The sequence below is a fragment of the Myotis nattereri genome, assembly GCF_964212035.1.
Source record: "Myotis nattereri genome assembly, chromosome: 1".
Taxonomy (NCBI): domain Eukaryota; kingdom Metazoa; phylum Chordata; class Mammalia; order Chiroptera; family Vespertilionidae; genus Myotis; species Myotis nattereri.
In genome coordinates this window covers 79,195,027-79,218,715 of record NC_138075.1, presented here as the reverse complement: position 1 = coordinate 79,218,715, position 23,689 = coordinate 79,195,027, and the positions used below count along the sequence as shown (strand labels likewise).

At 51.1% G+C, this 23,689-nt stretch overlaps 1 protein-coding gene across 1 annotated transcript; it reads right to left on the bottom strand.

Annotated features, from left to right (window-relative positions):
• Positions 1-831: 831 nt before the first annotated feature.
• On the bottom strand, positions 832-23,689 carry NYNRIN (NYN domain and retroviral integrase containing; the record flags this gene model as incomplete). Its single annotated transcript, XM_081096648.1, has 9 exons — positions 832-3,712; positions 8,453-8,554; positions 8,779-8,880; positions 10,340-10,436; positions 10,559-10,689; positions 11,594-12,059; positions 13,002-13,168; positions 13,287-13,933; positions 23,492-23,689. The coding sequence occupies 9 exons, from the start codon at positions 23,687-23,689 to the stop codon at positions 832-834; spliced, it is 4,791 nt and encodes a 1,596-aa protein (XP_080952774.1).

Here is a 23,689-nt window from a genome sequence, read left to right as displayed (position 1 = left end):
CAGACACCCTCCCCCCTGGTAAGAGAGGCCTGGGCCCCTTGGTCTAGTTGAAGCAGCTCTTCAGGTAGAGATGCCACACTTGGCATCAAGATCCTTGATTCCCGTGGGGTTAATACCATTACAGCAGGGGTCAGCGTTATCTCCATTAGCTGGAGTCAAATGAGGTAGGCTGACTCAGTCTCCCCCTTGCCTTTCTGTGCTGACAAGCCCGCCCTCCCACCCCAGCTCCGAGCCTCAGGGCCCAGGACTGCCAGCCCTTCCTGGACAGGGGGCAGGCCTAGCCTGGCTGAGAAGCTGGCCATGAGAATGGGAACAGGCTGCCTCTCCACAGCCCGTGTGGATTTGTGTCAACTGTGACAACTACAAGGGCAAAAGGTCCCCAAATGAAGGTCGGGGGAGAGGAGTCTACATTCGAGGTTTCTGTTTGAGAGTGCAATGTGGTTCTGGTTCTGAGGTCCCGAACCACACTGTTTTATGGTTAGGTGGCCAGGAGTCAAATTCTGTGTGTGTGTGCGTGTGTACACCTGCACATGTGTGACAGGGTGAAGGGGATACTTGGGGAAAGACATTGAGCCTGGCCTACCTTAGTAAGGGGAAACTGCCAGAGGCCCATATCTGACAGCAGATTCTCGCAATACCCCGCACTGGGGACATTTCCATAGGGACCCTGGTCCCCAGTTCAAGGCAATTCAGCAAAGCTTTATGAGTAACTTCTCCACAAAAGGCACAAAGGGGGCCCCAGGGGGCTTTGAGAGCACTGATGAGGGTAGGGGGAGGCCTAGCAGCAGCGGCCCAGGACCCTGGGAGTGGGGCCTCCCCCACTGCTTCAGCTCACTGCTCCAAGAGCTTGAAGGACAGGGGGGTGCCGCTCTTGGCAAAGGACTTCATCAGACTGCTCGGATAGATGCACCCGAGCTTCTCTGGGGTTGGGAAGCCCCAGACCCTGTAGAGAGACAGGCTCAGCCGGTCCCCGATATAGAAGGGACCCACCCATTTGGCACTGCTGCCATTCCTGGGGAGGGACAGCAAGAGGACCTGGTCACCCACGTTCCACTCTTTCTCCTGGCTCTCCCGCTTGAAACGCCTGTTCTCCACCTTTTCACTGACCTTGTCAGCCATCCTCCAGTGGAGCTCCAGCAGCTCCCCCGTCAGCTGTAGCAGGAAGACATCCATCTTGAGCCCTTCTATGTTGGCACTGCTCATCTCCCACCACAAGGGTCCCATCAGCCTCTCCTGGCCCCCGGTCAGGATCTGGAATGGTGTGGCCTGGGAGGAGGAGGCCCTGAAGGCCAGGTGCAGCAAGGGCAGGGAAGCCGCCCACTTCTTGCCGTGCAAGAAGATAAACTCCTTGAGGGCCCTCTTGAATTCCCAGTAGGCCCCTGAGCTCGTCAGACAGGGAAACTGGAGGTCCCTACTCAGGGAGGTAGCCTGGGCTCCCAGGGCCAGCCCACAGCTCACCAGAACATGCCGGGCAAACTGGGGGCCTTGGGTGGCCTCCAGCCTCACGGGAACACCCCACCTTGCAAATACATGCTGAAGCAGCACTTGGGCCACAGCCATGTGTGTGTAGGGTTTCAGCGGGAATGCTTCCACCCACCTGGTGTTGGGGTCAGCCACAATCAGAACATGCTTGTGTCCCTCCTCACTTACAGTGACTGGGCCCACCACCTCGATCTGCAGGTTCGACCAGGGGGCAGTCGACCTGAGGGGCCACAGGGACTCGATAACCTTCAACTCATTGCCTAGGAGATTTCGGGGGATGCAGAACAAGCAGCTCCTGCAATAATTTCTCACATGCTCCTGCATCCCGGGCCACCACCCCAGCAACCGCAACTTCTTGTAGGTCTCCTCGGGCCTCTGGTGAGCCCCCACAGGGAGGTCATGCACAGAGAAAATCAGATCCCTCCGGAGCTGCCTCGGGACTACCCAGACTTTGGGCTTCTTATCTCCCTTGAACAGAAGCAGGCCGCTCTCCTGATCCAGGCTGAGTGAGTTAGAGGCAGAACTGAAGGGTGAGGAATTGGACAATTTCTGCCCAGCCCGCAGTTTGGCAATGACATCTGCCAGAGTGCTGTCACTCAGCTGTAATGCCAGCAAGTTGGGCCTCTTGCCCATGGTATGGGGGGACACTATGGGGACTGGCACATCCGTTGGCAAATTCCAAAACTCCCCGCCCCCCTGCGCACCCTCCTTGGCCAGGTTGTCCACTGTCACAGCAAACAGGGAGCCACGGTAGGAGGTTCGGTAGATAAATGGAAGGGATGGGAGGCCAGAGGTGAGGGATATGATGTAGGAGAGCAGGCTCGGGTGAGGTAGTGGGGACCCATCAGAGGACAGGAAGCCCCGGGCCCTCCACAGGGGCAGGAGCTCCCAGAGGACACTGAAGACCCAGTGGCAGTGAGTGAGGAAAACCACGGGGTACTGGGACTGGCTGAAGCGCTCCAGGCCGCAGGCCACGGCAGCCAGGTGGGCATAGGTGGGTGTGTAAGGCGAACAAGAGAAGGAAAGGGAGACAGGTGGGCTGGTGGGAGACAGGACATAGAGACCAAAGCCAGCACACCACTCATCCTCACGGTAAAAGCAATAGCCCGACATGTGGATGCAGACAAAGGTGGACAGGTCAGAGAAAGGAGGCAGGATCTGGAAGAAACGCGGCATGGAGGATGAGGGTGTCAGCAGTCGGTTTTCCCCCAGCAGGCCCTGGAGAAGGGTCAATTCCAGCGCCCTCTTGCCTTTGTCCTGTACCAAGAGGGCCCATCGGATCAACCATGCTTTGGAAAGCCTGCGGTCCTCCCATGCCTCAGAGTCCACAGTGGTCCGAGCAGCGTAGGAAAGGTCCAGGACCACTGGGATGTCTCCAATGCAGCGGGAAAAGTGTTTGAGGGCCCAGGCCACAGCGTAGGGGCTGTCTCCCCCCGACTGGGGGCCCTCGCTCTCCTCGTCGGGGAGGAGGGGTTTCGAGGTATAGGCAATGAGGTGCTTTCTCCCTGAGTTCTCCTGATACACAGTGGCCGTCAGGGCCACTTGGCTCACCATCACCTCCAGGTAGAAGGGCAGCTGAGAGTCAGGGGCCTTCAGGCAGAGGGCAGACACCAGGGCTCGCTTCAGCGCCAGGAAGGCCTTTTCATGCTCCTGGTGCCATTGCCAGTCTGGCTTCTGTTTGAGGAGGCTGTGTAGTGGGCCCACAAGGGCTTCATAGTCAGGGATGACTTCCCGGTGGGAGTCCATAAATCCCATGAAGAAAGAGAGTGCGGTGAAGTTCCTGGGGATGGTCATCTGGGCCAGGTGGGCAAGGACCTGCTGGCAGGGAGCCTTCCCATCCCAGGGGACACCTAGGGACGGAGAAGCCACCACTGGAAGGAGATCGATGTCAAGGGCTTCGTCGAGGGGATCGTGGAGGCTGAGGCACCGGAGGATTTCCTCTGAAAGGGTGGGGCACTCAGACTTGAACACCGATGCCAGCGAGGAGTCCTGGTCTTCTTCCTCGGCTGGCCTCTGTGTGTCCTGCCCCTCCCTCTGCTCCTCATCCTGTCTCTCCCTCAGCTCTGGCTCTTCGTCCTGCCTCTCTTCCTTCTCCTCCCTAACTTCTTCCACTTTCTGAGGACTCTCCAGGGGCCCTGAATTGGCGGTATCACTCAGCTCAGAGATCCTGGCTGAGCTGGGAGGAAGAGCCTTCCACACCTTCAGGAAGTTGCCAATGTCAGTGTCCAACCTGCACGGAAACAGCAGAGTGGAGGGACCGATGCAATAGGGAGGGGGAAAGCCTGCCCCCAGAGGTCATCCAGGGGGGAAACCACACCTGTGGAAACACTTTGGAGCTCCACCCCATTGCTCAGTATCCCTGAAGCTGGGCAGAGTGCCAGCCTCTGACATAGCAGAGCCTCAGTCAGGACCATGCCTGCAAGTACTTCCCCTACCTCCGCCATGTGCCAGGCCTCAATGTGAGATTCTGCCTTGCTCTGAAGGCTTATACAGTCAAAACTTCACTGACCAAGTGACATTTTCAGTCGGGTTTAAGTCAGTGGTTGATAAGAATTAGATGGCAGGTGCTTCCAACCTGACCCCAGGCTGAGCAAGCCAGGGAGAGGTCAAGGAAGAGAAGGAGAGGATTCCAAGATGGTGGCGGATTAAGCAGAAGCTGCACTGACACTTTCCCAGGGCCAAACTGGGTATACAACTGAAATATAGAAAAACCATCCTGAATAATCAGCCGAAGACTAGCTTGAGAGAACCCTGATAACCAAGGACGGAAAGTGGAGACCCCATAGAGACTAGCAGGAAGTGTGGAGGCACAAAAGGGCAAGCTGGGCTCCCATGGACAGAAGCTGGAGTTCCAGAGGGATATCTCAGCTGTGAGGGGTTCCCACTGAGAACTCTAGAGGCTAAACCCCAAGCTGGGCTCCCCAGCCCAGAGGATCAAAACCAAGAAAGGTGCCCATATAACATCTGGCTGCAAAAAGCAGCAGGGTTGCTGTCTGCCAGGGAGAGACAGCTGGAAATGCAGGCACCCTCTTAAAAGGCCAACGCATAAAATTTCCTGTGTAGCCACTCACCTTAGGCTTCAGCAGAGGGACGACAGAGTGAACTAGAGCTGTGTGAGGAGAATCCAGGGTTCAGGGCTCTGGGGCTAGAGCTCAGAGGGCAGCCACCTGGATTCCTGTGCTGAGTCATTCCCTCATACTGCAGAGGACACCTTTCTCAGGCAGACCTTAACCATCCAGGCAGCTTTTGCCCTGGGGGAGGAAGGAATTGCTCCACCCTGTTGGGAAAACCTGCTGAGTTTACATCTTGCTGTGGTCCACAGCCTGAGGCTAATTAAGAGAATAACAATCAGCCTGCCAGCAGAGGTGGATCTCTGGGTGCTTTGAGATTTTGCCTGATCTACTTCTGGATCCAGGGCTAGTAAAAGCCAAGCTTGGTGCACATCTTGGTCTTTTCCAAACTCATCCAGCCCTGGCAGAGGGAGTCACAGTGGTGGGTTGCTTATACCTACAAACAGGGTTCTCAGGGCCAGTCACAAATAGCATCTGAAATTGTACTGCACAGAGACCTTCCGAAGAGACTGGGAGTCACAGCAGATGTACCTAATACATAGAAACTAACCCAAACAGGCAGCCAAAATGGGGAGACAAAAAAAGCCCCAAATGAAAGAACAAGAGAATTATCCAGAAAAAAGCTAAATGAAATGGAAATAAGTAATTTATCAGACAGAATAATGACTATAAGGATGCTCAACAGCATGATACAAAATTAACACCCATAATTCAATGGCATTTTTATACACCAATAATGATCTCTCAGGAAGAGAAACTTAAAAAAAAAAAAAGATTCTTAGGAATCAACTTAACCAAGGAGGTAAAAGACCTGTACTCAGAAAACTACAGGATGATGAAAAAAGATAGAAAAAGATACAAACAAGCAAAAGAATATTCCAAGTTCATGGGTTGGTAGAATTAACATCAGTAAAATGGCCTGCCCAGCTGGCATGGCTCAATGGTTGAGCATCAACCTGTAAACCAGAGGTCACGGTTCAATTCCCAGTCAGCGCACATGCCTGGGTTGTGGGTTTGATCCCCAGAGATGTTTCTATCTCTCCATCTCTCTCTCACTTTCTCTCTGAAATCAATAAAAATCTATATTTAAAAAAAAAATTTAAAAGAAAAATAGCCCAAACCGGTTTGGCTCAGTGGATAGAGCGTCGGCCTGCGGACTGAAAGGTCCCAGGTTCGATTCCGGTCAAGGGCATGTACCTGGGTTGCAGGCACATCCCCAGTAGGAGATGTGCAGGAGGCAGCTGATCGATGTTTCTCTCTCATCGAAGTTTCTAGCTCTCTATCTCTCTCCCTTCCTCTCTGTAAAAAATCAATAAAAATATATTATTAAAAAAAAACATAAAAGAAAAATAAATAGAATACTACCCAAAGCAGTCTATAGATTTAATGCAATCAAGAATAAACTAAAAATGGATAAGATACTTAAATGTAAGTAGTGAAACCCTTAAAATCCTATAAGAAACCATAGGCTACAAAATCTCAGACATCTCTCATACCAATATGTTTGATGATATGTCTCCTAGGGCAAGGGAAACACAGGAGAAAATAAAATGGGACTACATCAAAATGAAAAGTTTCTGCACAGCAAAAGAAACCATCAACAAAATGAAAAGGGAGCCTGCTGTATGGGAGAACCTATTTGCTAATGATACATCTGATAAGGGGTTAATAGCCAAAGTATATAAGAAATTTATACAAATTAACAAAGGAAGACAAACAATCCAATTAAAAAATGGGCAAAGGACCTAAACAGACATTTCTCCAAAGTGGACATACAGATGGCCAAGAGACATATGAAAAAATGCTCAAAGTCACTGATCATCAGAGAGATGCAAATTAAAATGACAATGAGGTATCACTTCACACCTGTCAAAATGGCTACCATCAACAAATCAACAAATTACAAGTACTGGTGAAGATGTGGAGAAAAGGGAACCCTAGTACACTGCTGGTGGGGATGCAGACTATATGAAGTTTCCTCAAAAATTAAATATGAACTGCCATTTGACCCAGTGATCCCACTTCTAGGAATATATCCTAAGAAACCAAAAATACCAATCAGAAAGAATAGATGTGCCCTTATGTTCATAGCAGCACAATTTACAATAGCTAAGATCTGGAAACAGCCCAAGTGCCCATCAGTAGATGAGTGGATAAAAAAGCTGTGATACTTTTACACAATGGAATACTATGCAGCCGTAAAAAAGAAGGATCTCTTTTCCTTTGAGACAGCATGGAGGGACCTGAAGAGTATTATGCTAAGTGAAATAAGCCAGTCAGAGAAAGACAAGTATCATATGATCTCACTTATATGTGGAATCTAGTGAACAAAGTAAACAGATGAACAAAATAGATCCAGAGACATAGAAGCATGGAACAGACTGATGAATCTCAGAGGGAAGGTGGGGTGGGGGTAGTTGGGTGGGGAGAGATTAACCATATATGCATAACCCTTGGACACAGACAATAGTGTGGTGAAGGTCTGGGAGGAGAGGCAGGGAAGAGGGTCAATGGTCGGGGGGAGGGAGACATCTGTAATACTTTCAACAATAAAAAATTTATTTTTTTTTTTAAAGAAGAATCTCTTACCCTTTGAGACAGTATGGAGGGACCTGGAGAGTATCATGCTAAGTGAAATAAGTCAGTCAGAGAAAGACAAGTGTCACATGATCTCACTCATATGTGGAATCTAAGTAACAAAATAAACTAATGAACGGAGTGGATCCAGAAGCCTGGAACAGAGTGTGGAATCTCAGAGGGAAGGTGCGCAAGGGGTAATCAACCAAGGACCTTGTATGCGTATATGCATGGCCCATGGACACAGACAACGGAGCGGTGTGGGCCTGGGGCAGGGGGCAGGGTGGGCTGGAAGGGGTCAATGGGGGAAGAGGGGGGACATATGTAATACTTTCAACAACAAAGAATTATTTTTTAAAAAATTTTTTTAAAGAAAGAAACCAAAAGAGGGTGGAAAGGGGCCCCAGTGATCTAGGAGAAAAAAAGGGTGGGAGAGTGGAAGCTTTGAAACTTCAGTCCCAACTCAAACACATTTTACATGGTGACACAGTAGGATGTGCATGAAAAAAGAGAGAGAGGCCGGGGTGGGAATGGGGGGCAGGGAGGGGCGGGGAGGGGAGGAAAGGAGGTCTGACAAGGTTTGGGAGAAGCCAGCAGACAAACCTCGACCAAATCATTTTTTTTTTCCGAACAGGGAAAGTGTGACTGGGAGGACCTGGCCCAGGAAGCGGTGCCATGCCCAGAACTGGGAGATGGGCAGCAAGGTGGCTCGGAGGGGCGAAGGCCTCAGGATCGGAGTTACTGCAAACCAGTTCTGCTGGAACCAGCAAAGGGGCCTTAGGAAAGTACTAGAGTCGCAGATTTCTCATCTGTAAAATGAGGATAGTGGTCATGTATGTATAACTCAGGTTGTGAGGACCGAAGGGGATAATAAATATGGAATCAATTCTACTTGGCATAGACTCTAGACACAGCTGCCCTTGTACACAATGGAACAAGAACGAGGCTGTTCACTGCAGCACTGGTTCCAATAGCATAACAAGAAAACCGTCAATGGCCCTCCACAGAGATCCGATACCTGTTGGGTACTCCTGTAATGGAATACCACATGGCCATTAAAGTGAGCCACATGGATTAACAGCTGGGGGAAAAAAACACAATAGAAATTGAGTACAAATGCCTGTTTAGCACATATAGTGTTAAAGTGCGTGTGCAAAACCATACTGGAAGTGGTTCGTGGATGTGCAAATGAGAGAATTGTGAAAACCTGGATGAATCAAGTCACTCTGCTCACTGTTAAACACTAAACAAATGCCGGCCAGCACTTAGGGCAAGTTTCTAATCAGTCCCAGGAGGGGCTGGATGCAGGGGAGACCCATTACCTGTTTGGCTTCCTCAGGAACTCATCCAGGGTGGGGCCATCCCGGCCCAGGGGGTCATCGGGCACCATGAACAGATTCCCCGCAAAGGTGAAGGGCAGCAGGCTGGACTCAGAAGAGAGGAGGCACCGTCACAGAGGAGCCCGTGACCCGCCCACACCCCACTGCTGCCTGGGCGTCTCCACAGGGGCCAGGACCCACATCTCCCCTTCGGCAGGTGCTGGTGGGCACTGGCCCAAGGACCCTCTCACTGCCCCAGTACCCCACTGCCACAGGCTGCCTGACATCCAAGGGGAGGGAACAGCCCACCCCCCTCTCAGCCATCTCACCGATCTTTGACCATCAGTTTCTTGGAATTATTCATCAGGATGTGGAGCTGCTCATTGGTGACGATGATGCCATCTGTCTCCTCTGCCAGCTTTACCATGAACCTGCAAGGAGAGGGAAAGTCACTGAGACCCAGTAACCAGCCCTTCCCTCCCCTGGGCCTCTGGGGAAGAGAACGTGCAGCTCCACTTTGTGTTGGACAGAGGCTGCCCTTGGTCATTGGGAAGCCAGGGCTCAGGAGCCCATCCCCTCATCTATGCAGCTATTTGGGGTCACCACTAGCCCCTGGGAGGGTGAACTGGGAATGTACACCTCCCAACTGTTTATTCAAACACAGACCCCTATTTTACACATACACATACACATGCGCAGACACCCACAGAAACCCACACACTCATTCCCATCCACACATGCATTTTACTACTTCAGTTTCTGCATCTGTAAAACATAAATGCCTTCCCTCTCCTGCTGTGAGGATTGAACTGAATGACGACACATGGAAACATCTAGCTCAGCCTCTGCCACACAGCATGCACACACATTTTCCCTTATTCTTCTTCACCAACACATAACATTCATGTACATGCCAAGGCACATATATGTGTGTGCATGTATACACATATAAAAACATACCCGAAGAAACAAACCTATTTCCCAAGGATCTCTTCTCAATTGCTGTGACCAGAAAGCATGCTATTCCACTAGTGCCCAGCAGAGGGGCCTTCTGCAGAAAAGCTGTCTTCTCTCGAACCCAAGCCTGCATCTAGAGGCACTTACACACCTCACCCAGGGGGCTTGCCTTGAAGGAGAGATGCCTGAGCTGCCCTGCCCAGCCCTTCCCAGGCCTGAATGCTTAGGGTGTCAGTTTTGGGGAAAGTGAGGAGGAACAGAATTTCTCCCTGCCCGGCATGGGAGGAGCCTAAGTGACGCCAAAGCCTGTCTGCCTGGCCTGGACGCCAGCCCAGGACCCGTGACTACCGCAGGGCCTCCCTGCCCCCGCAGAGGCAGCATCGCAGACTCCCCTGCGCACTGTGTGCAGCCAGGTAGGGGACCGGGTGCTTGGGGCTGACAAGTAGGGAGGCATTCGGGCTTTGGCTAGGAAATGGGGCCAGTCTAACCATTTTCAGAGGCCAGCCAGAGCTCCGGCCACACACGGCCACACACACACCTCCTCCCAGCGCCAGGGCTGGGGAAGGGGAACACTGGAGCAGTTCCTTGAGACATGAACTTCAACCCGCTGCCTGGGGGAGCAACCCACTCGAGGTGCCAGGAGTCACCTGGGCTAACCCACCCACAGCAGTGGGTCTCAGTCCGCAGGTCGTCGGGGGAGAGAGCCTGTGAACTAGGGAAATGGAGCTGCAGAGTCCCAAAGTCAGGAGTGCCCCTGGCCTCAGGCAGAGCTGACCTGGGAGCCCTCTCCTCACTGTGCCCCTCTGTGCAGAGGCCATGTGCCATCCCCTGTGAAATGGCCCCCTCGGACACAGAGCAGAGGAGGCAGGACTCCACCTGACCCACCAGCCCAACCGCAGAGCCCCGCAGAGAGCAGGCTGGGGCCTGGCACACCTGTAATCGTAGGTGGTGATCTTCTTGCCGTTCTCAAGCTGGGAGGGGGTGATCGAAAGCATCTTGAGGGAATGTAGCTTCGTCAGAAAGTGGCTCTCTGGAGGCGAGAGGCAGAAGATAGAGATCGTCAGAGGAAGGGCTGAGTGGGAAAGGCCGTGGTGCAGAGAGGCTGGGTGCTGCTGGAGGTGCTGAGGGGGGCTGGGGGAGTGGACAGCTCACCTCTCACCCTCCGGTTCTTCTTCAGTTGCCAGGTGGGTACAAACACAGTGACCTCCCGGTGTCCCCGGTTCCAGAAATACTGCACTGCCATGGCAATGCCACGGCAGGAGAAGAAGTGCTGGAGGCCGTGTCTGTGGGGGTGGTGAGAAGTGAGGGAGCAACTTCTTGCCAAGGAATCACCCTGCCTCCACCCCTCCCTCAGAGCCTGGGCAGCACAATGGGCAATGCCAGGGGACCAGCATCAGCACCACAGACACCGACAATGCCCTCTCCCTTCCCTCCATCATTAACATTCTGTGAGCACCTACTGGGTGAGCCCACCTCCTGTGTGTTTACGTGGGTGTGCATGTGCACGGGGTACAGGGGCCTGCAGGGCAAGAAGGGGAAGAAGGCAACCTCTATACCCAAAGAGCTCAGGTTAGAACCGGAAGCAAACACACATTTGCTGACCACCAGCCGTGTGCTGGGAGTGTGCTCAGCACAGATAACTCTCTACCATGCTGGCACATTGAGTGGTCTTACATATATTCACGCCAACACATGCACACAGTAAGTGCTGTGCAGAGAGGGCAAGCTCTAAGGCTTGATCAGTAAAAGCTCCACAGAGGTCTGTGCTGGGCCTTAGGGTTCGGGCTACACATCTGAAACCTGGCTGGGGGTGGACCGACGCCATGTTACGTGAGGCAGGCTGCAGTGGAGAGAGTGTGCACCCCGGCAGTGGACAATCTGAACCCAAAGACCAGCTGGAGCCCTTACAGGCTCTGGGACCTTGGGCAAGATTCGTCACCTCTCCTTTCTGCTTTTGTCAAAGAGGGCGAACAGAAACCCACATTTGCAGGGCTGAGAGCTGCTGTGACAATGTCGCACACACTGCCTGGCATGCAGTAGCCACTCACCATGGGCCACTTCCAGCTTGCCCCATCTGAACCACGTCACCCTTACACAGAGGAGAGGTCAGAAAGGGGTGCCCACAGTTGCCCCAGGGATCCCTGTCCCAGCTCCCCAGCATGCCCAGCCTGCCCTCATGCTACTCACACCATGGCCACGCTGCTGCCGTCAACGACCACTCGCCGCAGCCCCTGGTTCCCAGGTTCTCCCGACAGGTTCAGCTCGAAGGGCGTATTCAGGGCCTCGTGGTACCTCTGGAAGCTGGTCACTGTGCTGTTCGCCTGTGGTTGTCGCGGTGGCTGCCTCGGGGTCCCCTCCGGAGCCGCCAGGAGCCCACCCACCTGAGGCTGGTGCTTACTACTGGGAGCCGCGGTGCTGCAGGGCTGGGGAACCTGCCTCCTGGCCTCCCCCTGGCCCTTTGGGGAGGAAGCACTGCCCCTTGACGAAGGCTGGGCCTCTCTCAGGAGTTTGGCTGCATCCACGGCTGGCCCTGGATCTGTGAGCGCCTTCTGCGCTGCAGGCGTCTTCGGAGCTCTGGAGGCTTTGGGGGCCGTAGACGCTTTGGGGGCCGCAGATGCTTTGGGGGTCGCAGGCGCTTTGGGGGCTGCAGATCCTGTTTTAGCCACAGACCCAGTTTGAGCTTTGGGTGCTTTGGGACCTGCAGGTGATGTTTTGGCTGCAGGGATTTTCTGAGCTGTGGGGGTTTTTGGAGTCGCAGGTACCGTTTGCGCTGCTGGTGCCGGTTGACCCACGGCTGCCTTTTGAGCTGTGGGCCCCCCATGAACGGCTGGCTTTGTTGGAGCCGAAGGCACTTTGGGGGCTGCAGGTTCTGTGTGGCCTGCGGGCATCATCTGGACTGTAGGCACTTTGGGGGCTGCAGACAGCACTTGATTTTGGGGTGGGGTTTGAGCGGTAGGCACTGATGCAGCCACGGGCACTTCGAGAGTCTCAGGCACTGTTTGAGTGTCAGGTACTGACTCAGCCGTCGGCTCCCCTTGACCCATGGGCCTCCCTTGAGCAGTAGGCACCCCTTGCCCTGTGGGTGGTGCTGGTAAGGGCCCTTCTTCTGGCCCCTTACAATCCCACTGTACACTTCCTTGATCCCCCAGCTCACTTCCAGCTTGGAGTTGGGGTGTGGAGGTCAAAGGTGGCCCTACCTGTGGAAGTCCTGGGCTAGCTTTGCCCTTTATACCAGAGCCCCCTGAGACCACCAATAAACTCATGACTTTTGGGGGGGTCTCTGGCCTTGGGCAATTCTGTAGGTCTGCCTCTCCTCCTGGTCCCCCATCTGGGCTTTCCACACTGGGCAAAGGAACCAGCTCCTTCTGCTTCCACTCCAGGTTTAAGGGCAAAGGACTCTGCCCTGGGAGCTTGAACTGAATGGGGCCCAGAGGCCTCTGCCAGAACGGGAAACTGAAGCACGCCTGGGACAGCAGCCAGGCCAGGTGGAGAGAATGCAGTTCATTGATCCTCCAGAAGGTCGTAGCAATGGTCCCTGGCCACAAGGGCCCAAAGGCTGGCCCCGGAGCCCAGGCCTTCCAAGATGGGCACACACCCAGGGTCGTCACCGGAGGCTGGAAGGAGAGTTTGTCTTCCACCCTCTGGGGCTGCCGCTGCTGTACCAAGGCTTGTGAGTGGTTCGCAGGATCCTGGCTGCTGGCGGCTGGCACTGGCCCTTCCCTGTGAGCACTGTCCGTACCACCTTGACTGTTGGAACCGACCCTGGAGGAAGCACAAGTTTGTTGGAAAGGTGGGGCGGCCAGTTAGGTGCAAAATTATTTCTTTGGGGTGGAGGAACAGGGTAGGGGCAGAGAAGCCAGACTGATTCTCCAAAACTTACCGTACCAGCTGGTTTGCTGTCTCCTGCTGTGCCTTCTGGCCTGGGCTGGCTCCCAGGCTGGTTAATCTCTTTGAATCTTCTGTGTTCCCATTCTGGAGGGTCCTCATCTCCAGCAAAGGCCCAGGACCATCGCCCACAGACGTCATGGCCGAGCCTTCCTTCTGCTGCTGCGGAGGGCAGATCAGGACCTCCGGATCGGAGCGGGCGTTGGAGGTGCCAAGGCGGCCGAGCCACTCGATGATGTCCTCCTTGCCCGCAGCATCCCGCACCAGACTCAGCAGCAGCTCCTGGACTGCTGGGGGCAGCTGCAGCAGGTCCCCTGCATGCTGGTCACCGCGGATCCAGATCAAAGCCCCAAAGGCCCGGGTCACCTCAGCCTCCCAGATGCCCCGGGGGGTGCAAACAGGGGCAGGGCCCCAGCGCAGTCGCCCCACCAGCTCCTCCAGCCAGTTCTGGGTCATGATGAAAGACTCGGTCAGCCCGCCCACCATTAGGGAGCCGGTGGGGCCAGGCACCAGGTAAGCCTGGGTACTCCAGCAGAGGCAGTCGAGGAAAAGGCCCTGGGCCCCGAGGAAGGCGCAGTGCAGGGCTGGAGGGTAGCGAACCTCCTTCCACAGCTCTGGGTTGCACAGGCCCTTCAGATACTCCTGAAGCCGCAGTGGGGAGAACACAGAGGAAGTCATTCCTTTAGGGGGCGGCCACTGGCTCACACTCCCCAACCCAGAAGGGCCGTCCCTCGCCAAGCAGGTGCCCTTCCCGGCTACCAGAAGCCAATGACTTCCACGGCCAGCCCCTCTCTCCCTGATCCTGCCCCCTCACACACTCATTTCTTCACAGGAATCTCTGACAGAATGGGGGAGGCCTGGAGGGAAGGGAGCACCTGGGTTTGGAGACAAGGGCCTGCTTCCACTTTCAATGTGACCTCAGTAGGTCAGGTTAATTGAGGAAATGTGTCATCTTTCCAGGGAATGATCAGAGCATGGTCTCAGCCACTTCACCTGTCTGACAAGTTAAACAAGGTACTCCTAAGGTCCGAGCATTCAAGAATTGTGAAATACCTAGGGGGAGGGGTATTGCATCCTCTAGGTACCAGGAACTTATGGGACCTGGGGCAAGTTGTTTATCCTCCCTGTGCCTATATTCCCTCAGCAGTAAAACGGGGATAACAGTTCTGCATCATTGGACTATTACAGAGCTTCCATGAGTTAATACAAAGGAAGTGCTTAGCCTAGTGCCTGGCACAGCTGAGTCCCACTTTGCAGGCTCAGAAGGGCTATGCAACTTGTCCAAGGGCACACACCAGAGCGTGACTGGGCCAGGGTCATAAGCCACATCTGTCTGAGCCTGACGCCAGGGGTTCTTTCCACTTCCTCAGGCTGACTACACAGTGACAACAAGGTAATCTTGTGGGATTCTGGCTTAATCTCCCTTCAGAAGGTTTGTGGCACAATCTGTACCCGTAACCATGGTAACTCTGTTACCCAGAGCAGACAGAGAAGGAGAGGAGGAGATAAGTCGCTGGGCCAGCACCCAGAAAAACCCCACAGATACACACAATGGCTGAACCAGAAGAAAGGCCTCTGGCTTTCTGGGCAGACCAAGTCCTCCTGTTTGCAGGGTGCACACACTCAGTCTTTAGCAGTTGCTGGGATGGGAAAGGTTGGGTTCCTCCACTAGATGGCTGAGCTCCACCAGGACAATCCCATGAGCTCCAAGGGAGTGTGAGCATTCCCTCTTAATCAGCCAACTCATGTTGACCACATTCGCCCTCATGTCACTTCATATCACCATGTTGATAATGATCATCTTCTTGCTCTCCCCTGACAGTTCTATTAGAAAATAAATGCTCCAGCCCTGACCGGTTTGGCTCAGTGGGTGGAGTGTCGGCCTGCGGACTGAAGGGTCCCAGGTTCGATTCTGGTCAAGGGCATGTACTTGGGTTGCAGGCACATCCCCAGTAGGGAGTGTGCAGGAGGCAGCCGAATTGATGTTTCTCTCTCATCAATGTTTCTAACTCTATCCTTCTCCCTCTCCCTTCCTCTCTGTAAAAAAATCAATAAAATATATTTTTAAAAAAGAAAAAGACAATAAATGCTCCATTTTGGGTCCCCAGCAGCTACTCTGAAGACGGCTCCAGGCCCTCTGCTCGGTGCCCCGCCCATTCTTCCCGGCTATGGCCTGTCCTTGCCTCTTCCACCTGACCCTGAACTGCAACCCTGCCCCACAGGGACCGAAATGCACCCAGCAGTTAAACCCAGGTCTAACCCCTTTCTCATCCGCCCAAAACCATCTCAAAACATCATCCCACAGGACCTCAGCTGGACCGACTGCCAGGCAAGGGTGAATCTGACCTGGTATCTGACCAATAATTGTTCAATATTTTTAACTAAAAGATATATAGGAATTGAAACAATTTTCAAAATAATAAATCTGAATATTTATTGAACACTTACTATGTGCCACACATTATCTCATGTATTCCTCTCTCAGCCCTGTAAGGAAATTGCTATCATCCCCATTTTAGAGGAGCAAGGTTGGGCCCAAGGTTACACAGATAGTAGGCTGGGACACTCAGCCAGTCTGACTCCAATGTATAACCATGATGTTGTCTATAGTTTCAAGCAAAAAAAGATAAAAAGAAGAAAAGGTATCCAACAGGCATTTATATCCAGTAAATACCTGGAGCACTTTTTCTGCATAAGGCCTACCCAGACCGTTTTCCTCCAAGAGGAAAAAAGTAGAGACGAGGCAGGAACAAAATAAGCACATAAAAAGAATGATGTGTTTGTAAAAACATATTGCCCAATGTCCCACAGGTCCTTTGTCAAATTGTAAATTAAATAAAAACACCACTAAATCAGTTAATACTTCTCTATACTTGATCAAGTTGCTTTATTATTTAACACCGGACTTAGGATTCTCCTTTCTCATAAATTTGTTATCATTCATCGTCTACTTTCCAGAACCATCCAAAATTACACTGCAGAGTACACAAACGGCTCAGAAAATGGCAACACCAAGAAACTCTAGAATTGGAATTGAAGGGGAACATGAAAAAAAAAATTTTAAGGCAAACTGAGGTAAAGTTGTTGGGATAACACGGGCTTAGCAAGTACCTCCCTACCCACAGGAGGTTTGCTCTCTAGAGAGTTGAAAACAGGCCCTAGAATTAGAGGTTTATCAGCATACTTGAGAGTGTAGGTACCATAAAAAATAAACAAGCTCTCCCATCCCATACGCCCCACATTCTAACCACGTGAAAGCAATATGTAAACACAAAGAGATGTGCTGGGTAAAGGGAGGAGGGCCAGATATGATGTCTACAATGAAGGCCAAGTGTAGAGAAACTCATTCTTCTCTTTCAGAGATTCAGCAGCCAGACCCTGACGCTCCAGGACAGAGAATAGAGAAATACACTCTAGAAATCCAGCCAGCTCAAGAGCAAAGACCACCAAACAGGTTCCCTAACAGACAGTGCCCCCAGATACCCGTCCAGCCACGCTCCAGATCAGTAAGCCTCGGTCTCTGTTCCCAGTTGGCTTTTTGGGTCTTACTCTTAACCATGCAAAGATTACCAGACATTGCCCTAACCGGTTTGGCTCAGTGGATAGAGCGTCGGCCTGCGGACTGAAAGGTCCCAGGTTCGATTCCAGTCAAGGGCATGTACCTTGGTTGTGGGCACGTCCCCAGTGGGGGGTGTGCAGAAGGCAGCTGATCGACGTTTCTCTCTCATCGATGTTTCTAACTGTCTATCCCTCTTCCTTCCTCTCTGTAAAAATCAATAAAATATATTTAAAAAAAAAAAAAGATTACCAGACATATGAAGAAAACTAATGTGAGGTAAATATGCAAAAGATATATAGGAAGAGGTGGGGAGCAACTTGAAGAAAAAGAAAGTAGGGAGGGAGAAGAAACCTTCAGAAAGTTTACTATCATTCTCCTTGCCATGGTTCTCAACCTTGTGGCCCTTTAAATACAGTTCCTCATGTTGTGACCCAACCATAAAATTATTTTTGTTGCTACTTCAAAACTGTAATGTTGCTACTGTTATGAATCGTAATGTAAATATCTGATATGCAGGATGGTCTTAGGTGACCCCTGTGAAAGGGTCATTCGACCACCAAAGGGGTCACGACCCACAGGTTGAGAACCGCTGCCTTAGAGAGATAATAGAGAATATTGTACACGCTGAACAAGAATAGGATACTATTTTTTAAAAGAGAATTCAGAGAGAACATAAATGACTTTTAGACTTTAAAAATATGATGGCAGAGCCCTCACTGGTTTGGCTCAGTGGAGAGAGTCGGCCTGTGGACTGAAGGGTCGGTCCCAGGTTCGATTCCGGTCAAGGGCATGTACCTTGGTTGTGGGCACATCCCCAGTAGGGGGTGTGCAGGAGGCAGCTGATCGATATTTCTCTCTCATCAATGTTTCTAACTCTCTATCCCTCTCCCTTCCTCTCTGCAAAAATTCAATAAAATATATTTTTTTAAAAATATGATGGCAGAAATTAAAGACCCAGAAAGGGATTGGAAAATAAAGTTAAGGAAATCTCCAGAAAGCAAAGCAAAAAGTCAAGGTTGGAAAAAATAAGAAAAGTGGACCAGTCAGTCCAGAAAGTCCAGTGTCTGAATAGGAGTTCCAGGAAGAGAGAGAACATAGAAAACACAGGGGGAAATCATCCACGAAGTATTTCCATAAAATGCCCTAGATCTGAAGAACATGAGTATCCAGATGGAAGGGCCCATCGAATACAATAGTAACTAACAATGGATGAAGACAGATCTACACAAAGGGGGTCTCGCTGGCAAACCTTAGAACAGCGGGGGAAACTGCAGACTTTCAGAGAGGAAAAACTTCCCATACAAAGGACCAGGGACCCGGAATAGCTTCAGACATCTAAAAAGCAAGAAGTCTTTGGAGTAATGCCTTTACTCTTCTGAAGGAAAATAATTTCCCATTTCTAATTCTATTCCAGGCAAACTATCAATCAAGTGACCTTCAGATACACAATTCCAACATTTTACTTCCTAATCTCTCTCAGGAAGCTACTGGCGAGACTTGCCAGCAAACAAGAAAGGAGACCGACATTGGAAAAAAGCAAAGACAATCTCCAGGATGATAATGAAGAGAATTTGCAGAATTTATTTATCCATTCAAGAAATCATTATTGAGCACCTATGTGTCAGACCCTGTTCTAGGATAACAACTGTCTGCAGGCGTAAAGAACAACTAGTTCAGATTGGAGGAAAGGACTCAAGAAACAACCACATTGAGAGCAGTCATCAGTAAACTCTTTACCACTGCTCCATCTTTCAACTTGATGAAGCTAATTTTTTTTTAAAATATATTTTATTGATTTTTTACAGAGAGGAAGGGAGAGAGATAGAGAGTTAGAAACATCGATGAGAGAGAAACATCGATCAGCTGCCTCCTGCGCATCTCCTACTGGGGATGTGCCCGCAACCCAGGTACATGCCCTTGACCGGAATCGAACCTGGGACCTTTCAGTCCGCAGGCCGACGCTCTATCCACTGAGCCAAACTGGTTTTGGCGAAGCTAATGTTTTAAAACACATTTTTTTTTATATATATATATTTTATTGATTTTTTACAGAGAGGAGGGGAGAGAGATAGACAGTCAGAAACATCGATGAGAGAGAAACATCGATCAGCTGCCTCCTGCACATCTCCTACTGGGGATGTGCCCGCAACCCAGGCACATGCCCTTGACCGGAACCGAACCTGGGACCCCTCAGTCCGCAGGCCGACGCTCTATCCACTGAGCCAAACCGGTTTCGGCTAAAACACATTTTTATTGATTTCAGAGAGAAAGGGAGAGGAGAGAGAGCGATAGAAACATCAATGATGAGAAAGAATCATTGATCGGCTGCACTCCCTCTCTTGGGGATAGAGCCCGAAACCCGGGCATGTGCCCTTGACCAGAAGCAAACCCAGGACCCTTCAGTCCGCAGGCCAGAGCTCTTTCCATTAAGCCAAACCAGCTAGGGTTTGATGAAGCTATTGATGGATGTGCTCTAGCAACCCAAGAAAAATAAAGATATTCAGCCCAGGAAACAAGACATTTAACAACAACAACAAAAGGCAAAGGGATGCCAAGAATGACAGCAAACAGAAGTCTCAGGATGACAGCTATGCAGGCCAGACAGGACAGAAGGAAGGATGTCTCTAAGAAAAAATTTGGACCTGAAAAAAACAATTTGAACCCATAAATTGACCTTGTAGAAAATTGTAGTGAGAGTCCACTGAAAGTTGTAGAAATTAGCAATAGATACAAAGAAAAACAAGCATATTAAAGAACAAGAAATTCCTGCCCTAACTTGTTTGGCTCAGTGGATACAGCATGGGCCTGCAGACTGAAGGGTCTCAGGTTCGATTCTGGGCAAGGGCATGTGCCTTGGTTGCAGGCACATTCCCAGTGGGGAGTGTGTAGGAGGCAACTGAATTGATGTTTCTAACTCTCTATCCCTCTCCCTCTCCCTTCCTCTCTGTAAAAAATCAATAAAATATTTTTTTAAAAAAACAAAAACAAGAAATTCTAAACCTCAGTGAAATAAAAAAGAAAGAAAATGTAATCATAGTAAACTTAGATGTTAATATTTGCATAAGGCATAATGATGCAAATACTAATATAAATTGAACAGAGAATTTAAAAATAATTATATTGGAAATAATCAAATCTTCACCTTCAATAATAGGAAGTAAAAAAATTATCTAAAATGGGTTGATCAAAGATAACAGTATCTACAATTTTGTCCTTTGTCTACAAGAAAGGACACTGAAGAGAGAGAGTTGGGAAAGACAGGCAGGGATTCACTGTGTTCTACTGTGAACTTTTTCAAAATTATTGGACTTTTAAATTGTTAATTACTTGGATAAAAGAAAAAAGTTTAAAATAAAGGAGAAGGGTAAGATGCCCACAACACAATTTGGGGGTAGCTCTGATATGTAGCATTTGCCAATTTCTGGGGTGTAAAGACTCCCCCATGGCTGATTTCAAACTACCAATGGAATGCTACTGGTTTGCAAACTTCCTGAAATTTTAATAGGGCCAGTTCCAGCATACCCCTGGCCACTTCCATGGTACTGTGCTCTACGGTTAGTGCGGAGTAGGAATAGATGAACTTCCAACTGACAGCCAGGCCAAAAGACAGCAAACCACACCCTGTTCCCCAGCTCCCTGAACCCAATCTCTGGCTCCTCATCACCTCCCTCCCCCATCTTCAAAAAGAGTCTCCAAGAACGGGAGAAGTGAACATGTCATCTCTCCTCTGTGAGTCCAATCCTTCCTCACATCATTGCCCAGGACAGAGGGCTTGTCCCTGGGCAACTCGGATCATTATTAAAACCTTCCTTTCGCCAAAACCGGTTTGGCTCAGTGGATAGAGCATCGGCCTTCAGACTGAAAGGTCCCAGGTTCGATTCTGGTCAAGGGCATGCACCTGAGTTGCGGGCACATCCCTAGTGGGGGATATGCAGGAGGCAGCTGATTGATGTTTCTAACTCTCTTTCTCTCTCCCTTCCTCTCTGTAAAATATCAGTAAAATATATTTTAAAAAAAACAAACCTTCCTTTCCACTTGCTGATTTCACCCCAGAGGTCAGTCATCCCTAGTATTTATTTTCGCTGCCTGGGAATGTAATTCCAGCAATGTCTTCATTTTTAAAATGTATATATATATATATATTTTTTTATTGATTTCAGAGAGAAAGGGAGAGGGAGAGAGAGATAGAAACATCAATGATGACAGAAAATCATTGATCAGCTGCCTCCTGCACACCCCCAACTAGGGATCAAGCCCACAGCCCAGGTATGTGCCCTTGACTGGAATCGAACCCGGGACCCTTCAGTCCGCAGGCTAACACTCTAGCCACTGAGCCAAACCAGCTAGGGCAATGTCCTTATTTTTTAAAATCCCACCACGACAAAACAATGTAAAGGCACTCTAGAGTTCTACAGAGATTTTCCTGGAAAACCAGCCACATATGATACAGAAACACAACCCGGCCCATCTCGAAATAGGCCTATATCCTTCTTGATCCTTTTTCCCTTCACCAACATGCCATCCTCATCCTCAACCCTTCCACATCCTGCAGCCTCCAGTCTCACTGAGACCTCACTGCCAGTCGCCCTGTGTATGGCGTCCCATTAACAAAGTGCATGATTGTGTCCCTACAGCTGGAATTGGGGTCGGCCACAGCACCTCCACACGGAAACCAAGATACATCCTTATACTTGGGAAATTTTCCTGTGTCAGATCGGCCGACCTTAGAGAGATTTAATACAAGCTTCTCACTTTACAAACAAGGAGGCCGAGACTAAGGGAGAGAAAAGGACTTGCTCAAAGTTACACGGCTAGTTAACAACAATAACTGACATCTGTACTCTGTAGCTTTCCACATTTTGCAAAAGTACGTAAGCATGCATTATTTCAGCTGATTCTTACAACCCTTCCATGAAGTGTGTGTTACGTTATTTTATAGATGAGAAAATAGGCTCAAGGGAAGGGAAATGATTTGGCCCAGTTAGAAGGTAGCAAACCGCAATCTCAAACTCTCTCCACCATACCCCTGGGTCCCAGTGTGACTTGGTGACAGCAAATTGAGCCCAGATCTCCTAACTCCTGGGACAACGCCTTATACTCCCTGCCCTTCTGCTCATTCTGTGAAGTCAGGGAGGGGGTTACTTAGAACCCCCTCAGGCTCAGTTTCCATCTTAAACAGCGCCTCTCCCCAGGGGAAGACCAAGGGGGAGGAGGTAACAGGGTGGGGGAACTGAGGGAGCCACATTAACAGGGCCTGGGGTGTGAGGGAGGGATCCCTGAGGAGGCAGTGGGAACAGGAGCAGACAGGCCTGGAGAACGTGATCCAGGATTTAAGCAGGGAGCAGGGGAGCTGGACACCTCAGAACGTGCTAGTAACATACAAGGGTGAGCTGTTTTAGTTCAAATTAACAAAAAGATTAAGAACCCAAAACAACCAACCCAAAAGGCTCCTCTTGTTAACCCACCCTGAAAGTCTTCATCTCAGGGGCTCCTACATCTGTTCTCTGGGCAGGCACCCCTCCCCTCCCCCAGCACCTCTGTCAGAATTGGAAAAACTGCTGAGACAGCAGCTCAACAGAGGGGCTGAGGGAGGAACTTTCCAGCCTGTCTGCCCGCCTGCCTGCCTGCCTGCCTGCTGGCCAGTGCGTTAGGGCCTCCCCCACCCATGGCCTTGACCAATTAGGATGTTGGTGTAGATGCAGCTGGGGAAGAAGTGTGCGTTGGTGCCGTCTGGGGGAGAGGGAGGCTGTAGCATTCCTACCAGGAAAAGATTAGATAAAGGAATCCTGGGGAAGGAGACCTTGGCCATGACTTGGGGGGGTGGGGGGGGGGGTCAAAGGGAACTCGAGAGACCAGAATGGAGGAGAAGCTTGAGAGAGAAGCCAGGGAGGATACAGAGAGGAGCACTATGACCTGCCTATCCCGAAGTCATTTCATCTGAAAGCCCACGGCCCTCTTCCCAGATTTCAAGCCATCCGAAGGGCTAGCGCCTTCCAGAGCAGCTGCACCCCCACCCTGAGCCCCTGCAAGAGTGTGGAGCAGGGAGCCCAGAGCTCTAGGCTCCTGTCCCAGCCCCCACCGCCTCCACCTACCTGGCCTGAGCCCTCAGGCCCCTTACCCTCTCCAGTCCCGACAACTAGTCGGTAAACGCGGGCACTGCTTTAGTAGCATCTCTAAGGGCCCCTCGCGTCCCGGCACTCTGAGAGGTTCCAAAGATACAAGGAGACTTAAAAAGAGACGGAAGGATCGTCTTGGTGGAGAACAAAGAGGTGTGTTGCACAGGCCACAGAAATGCAAGAGCTTAAGCTGTTCCCCCGGTGGAGGAGGGGAGCTGTGGGTGCTGGGGCCCAGGCCAAGGAAGGCTCATGGGGTACACACCCGCGGAGCCTCTCTCAGGACACTCGAGGGGTAGAAGTGACACTCAAGAGAGGGGTGGGGCAGAAAGAAAGAAGGAGCCAGAGGGAAGGAGCCAAGGCTGCGGATCTGGAAAGGGGGGGCGGGGGAGGGAGGTCCAGTACCTGCCCTTCACACGGCCGAAGCCAGGTCGGGGACCTTGGGGGCCCTTGTCTCCGCGGCTGGCAGCGGGGCGGGCCAGGGGTCTGGCAGGAAGGGACGGGTGGGGGCGGGGAGACGCTGTTTACCTTGGCTTTGCCCATGTTCTCCCTGGGCCCCTCGAGCTGCAGCCAGAAATTGGGGCTGTCCGGGCGGCTCTGGAACGCGTTCAGCTTGATTCTGAAGATGCGCTGCACTTGCAGGCGCTGCCGCTGCACGCGGGGCTTGGATTTGGTTTGCACCATGACCCATTCCTGCGCCGGAGGGTCGCCCCCGGCCAGGAGCAT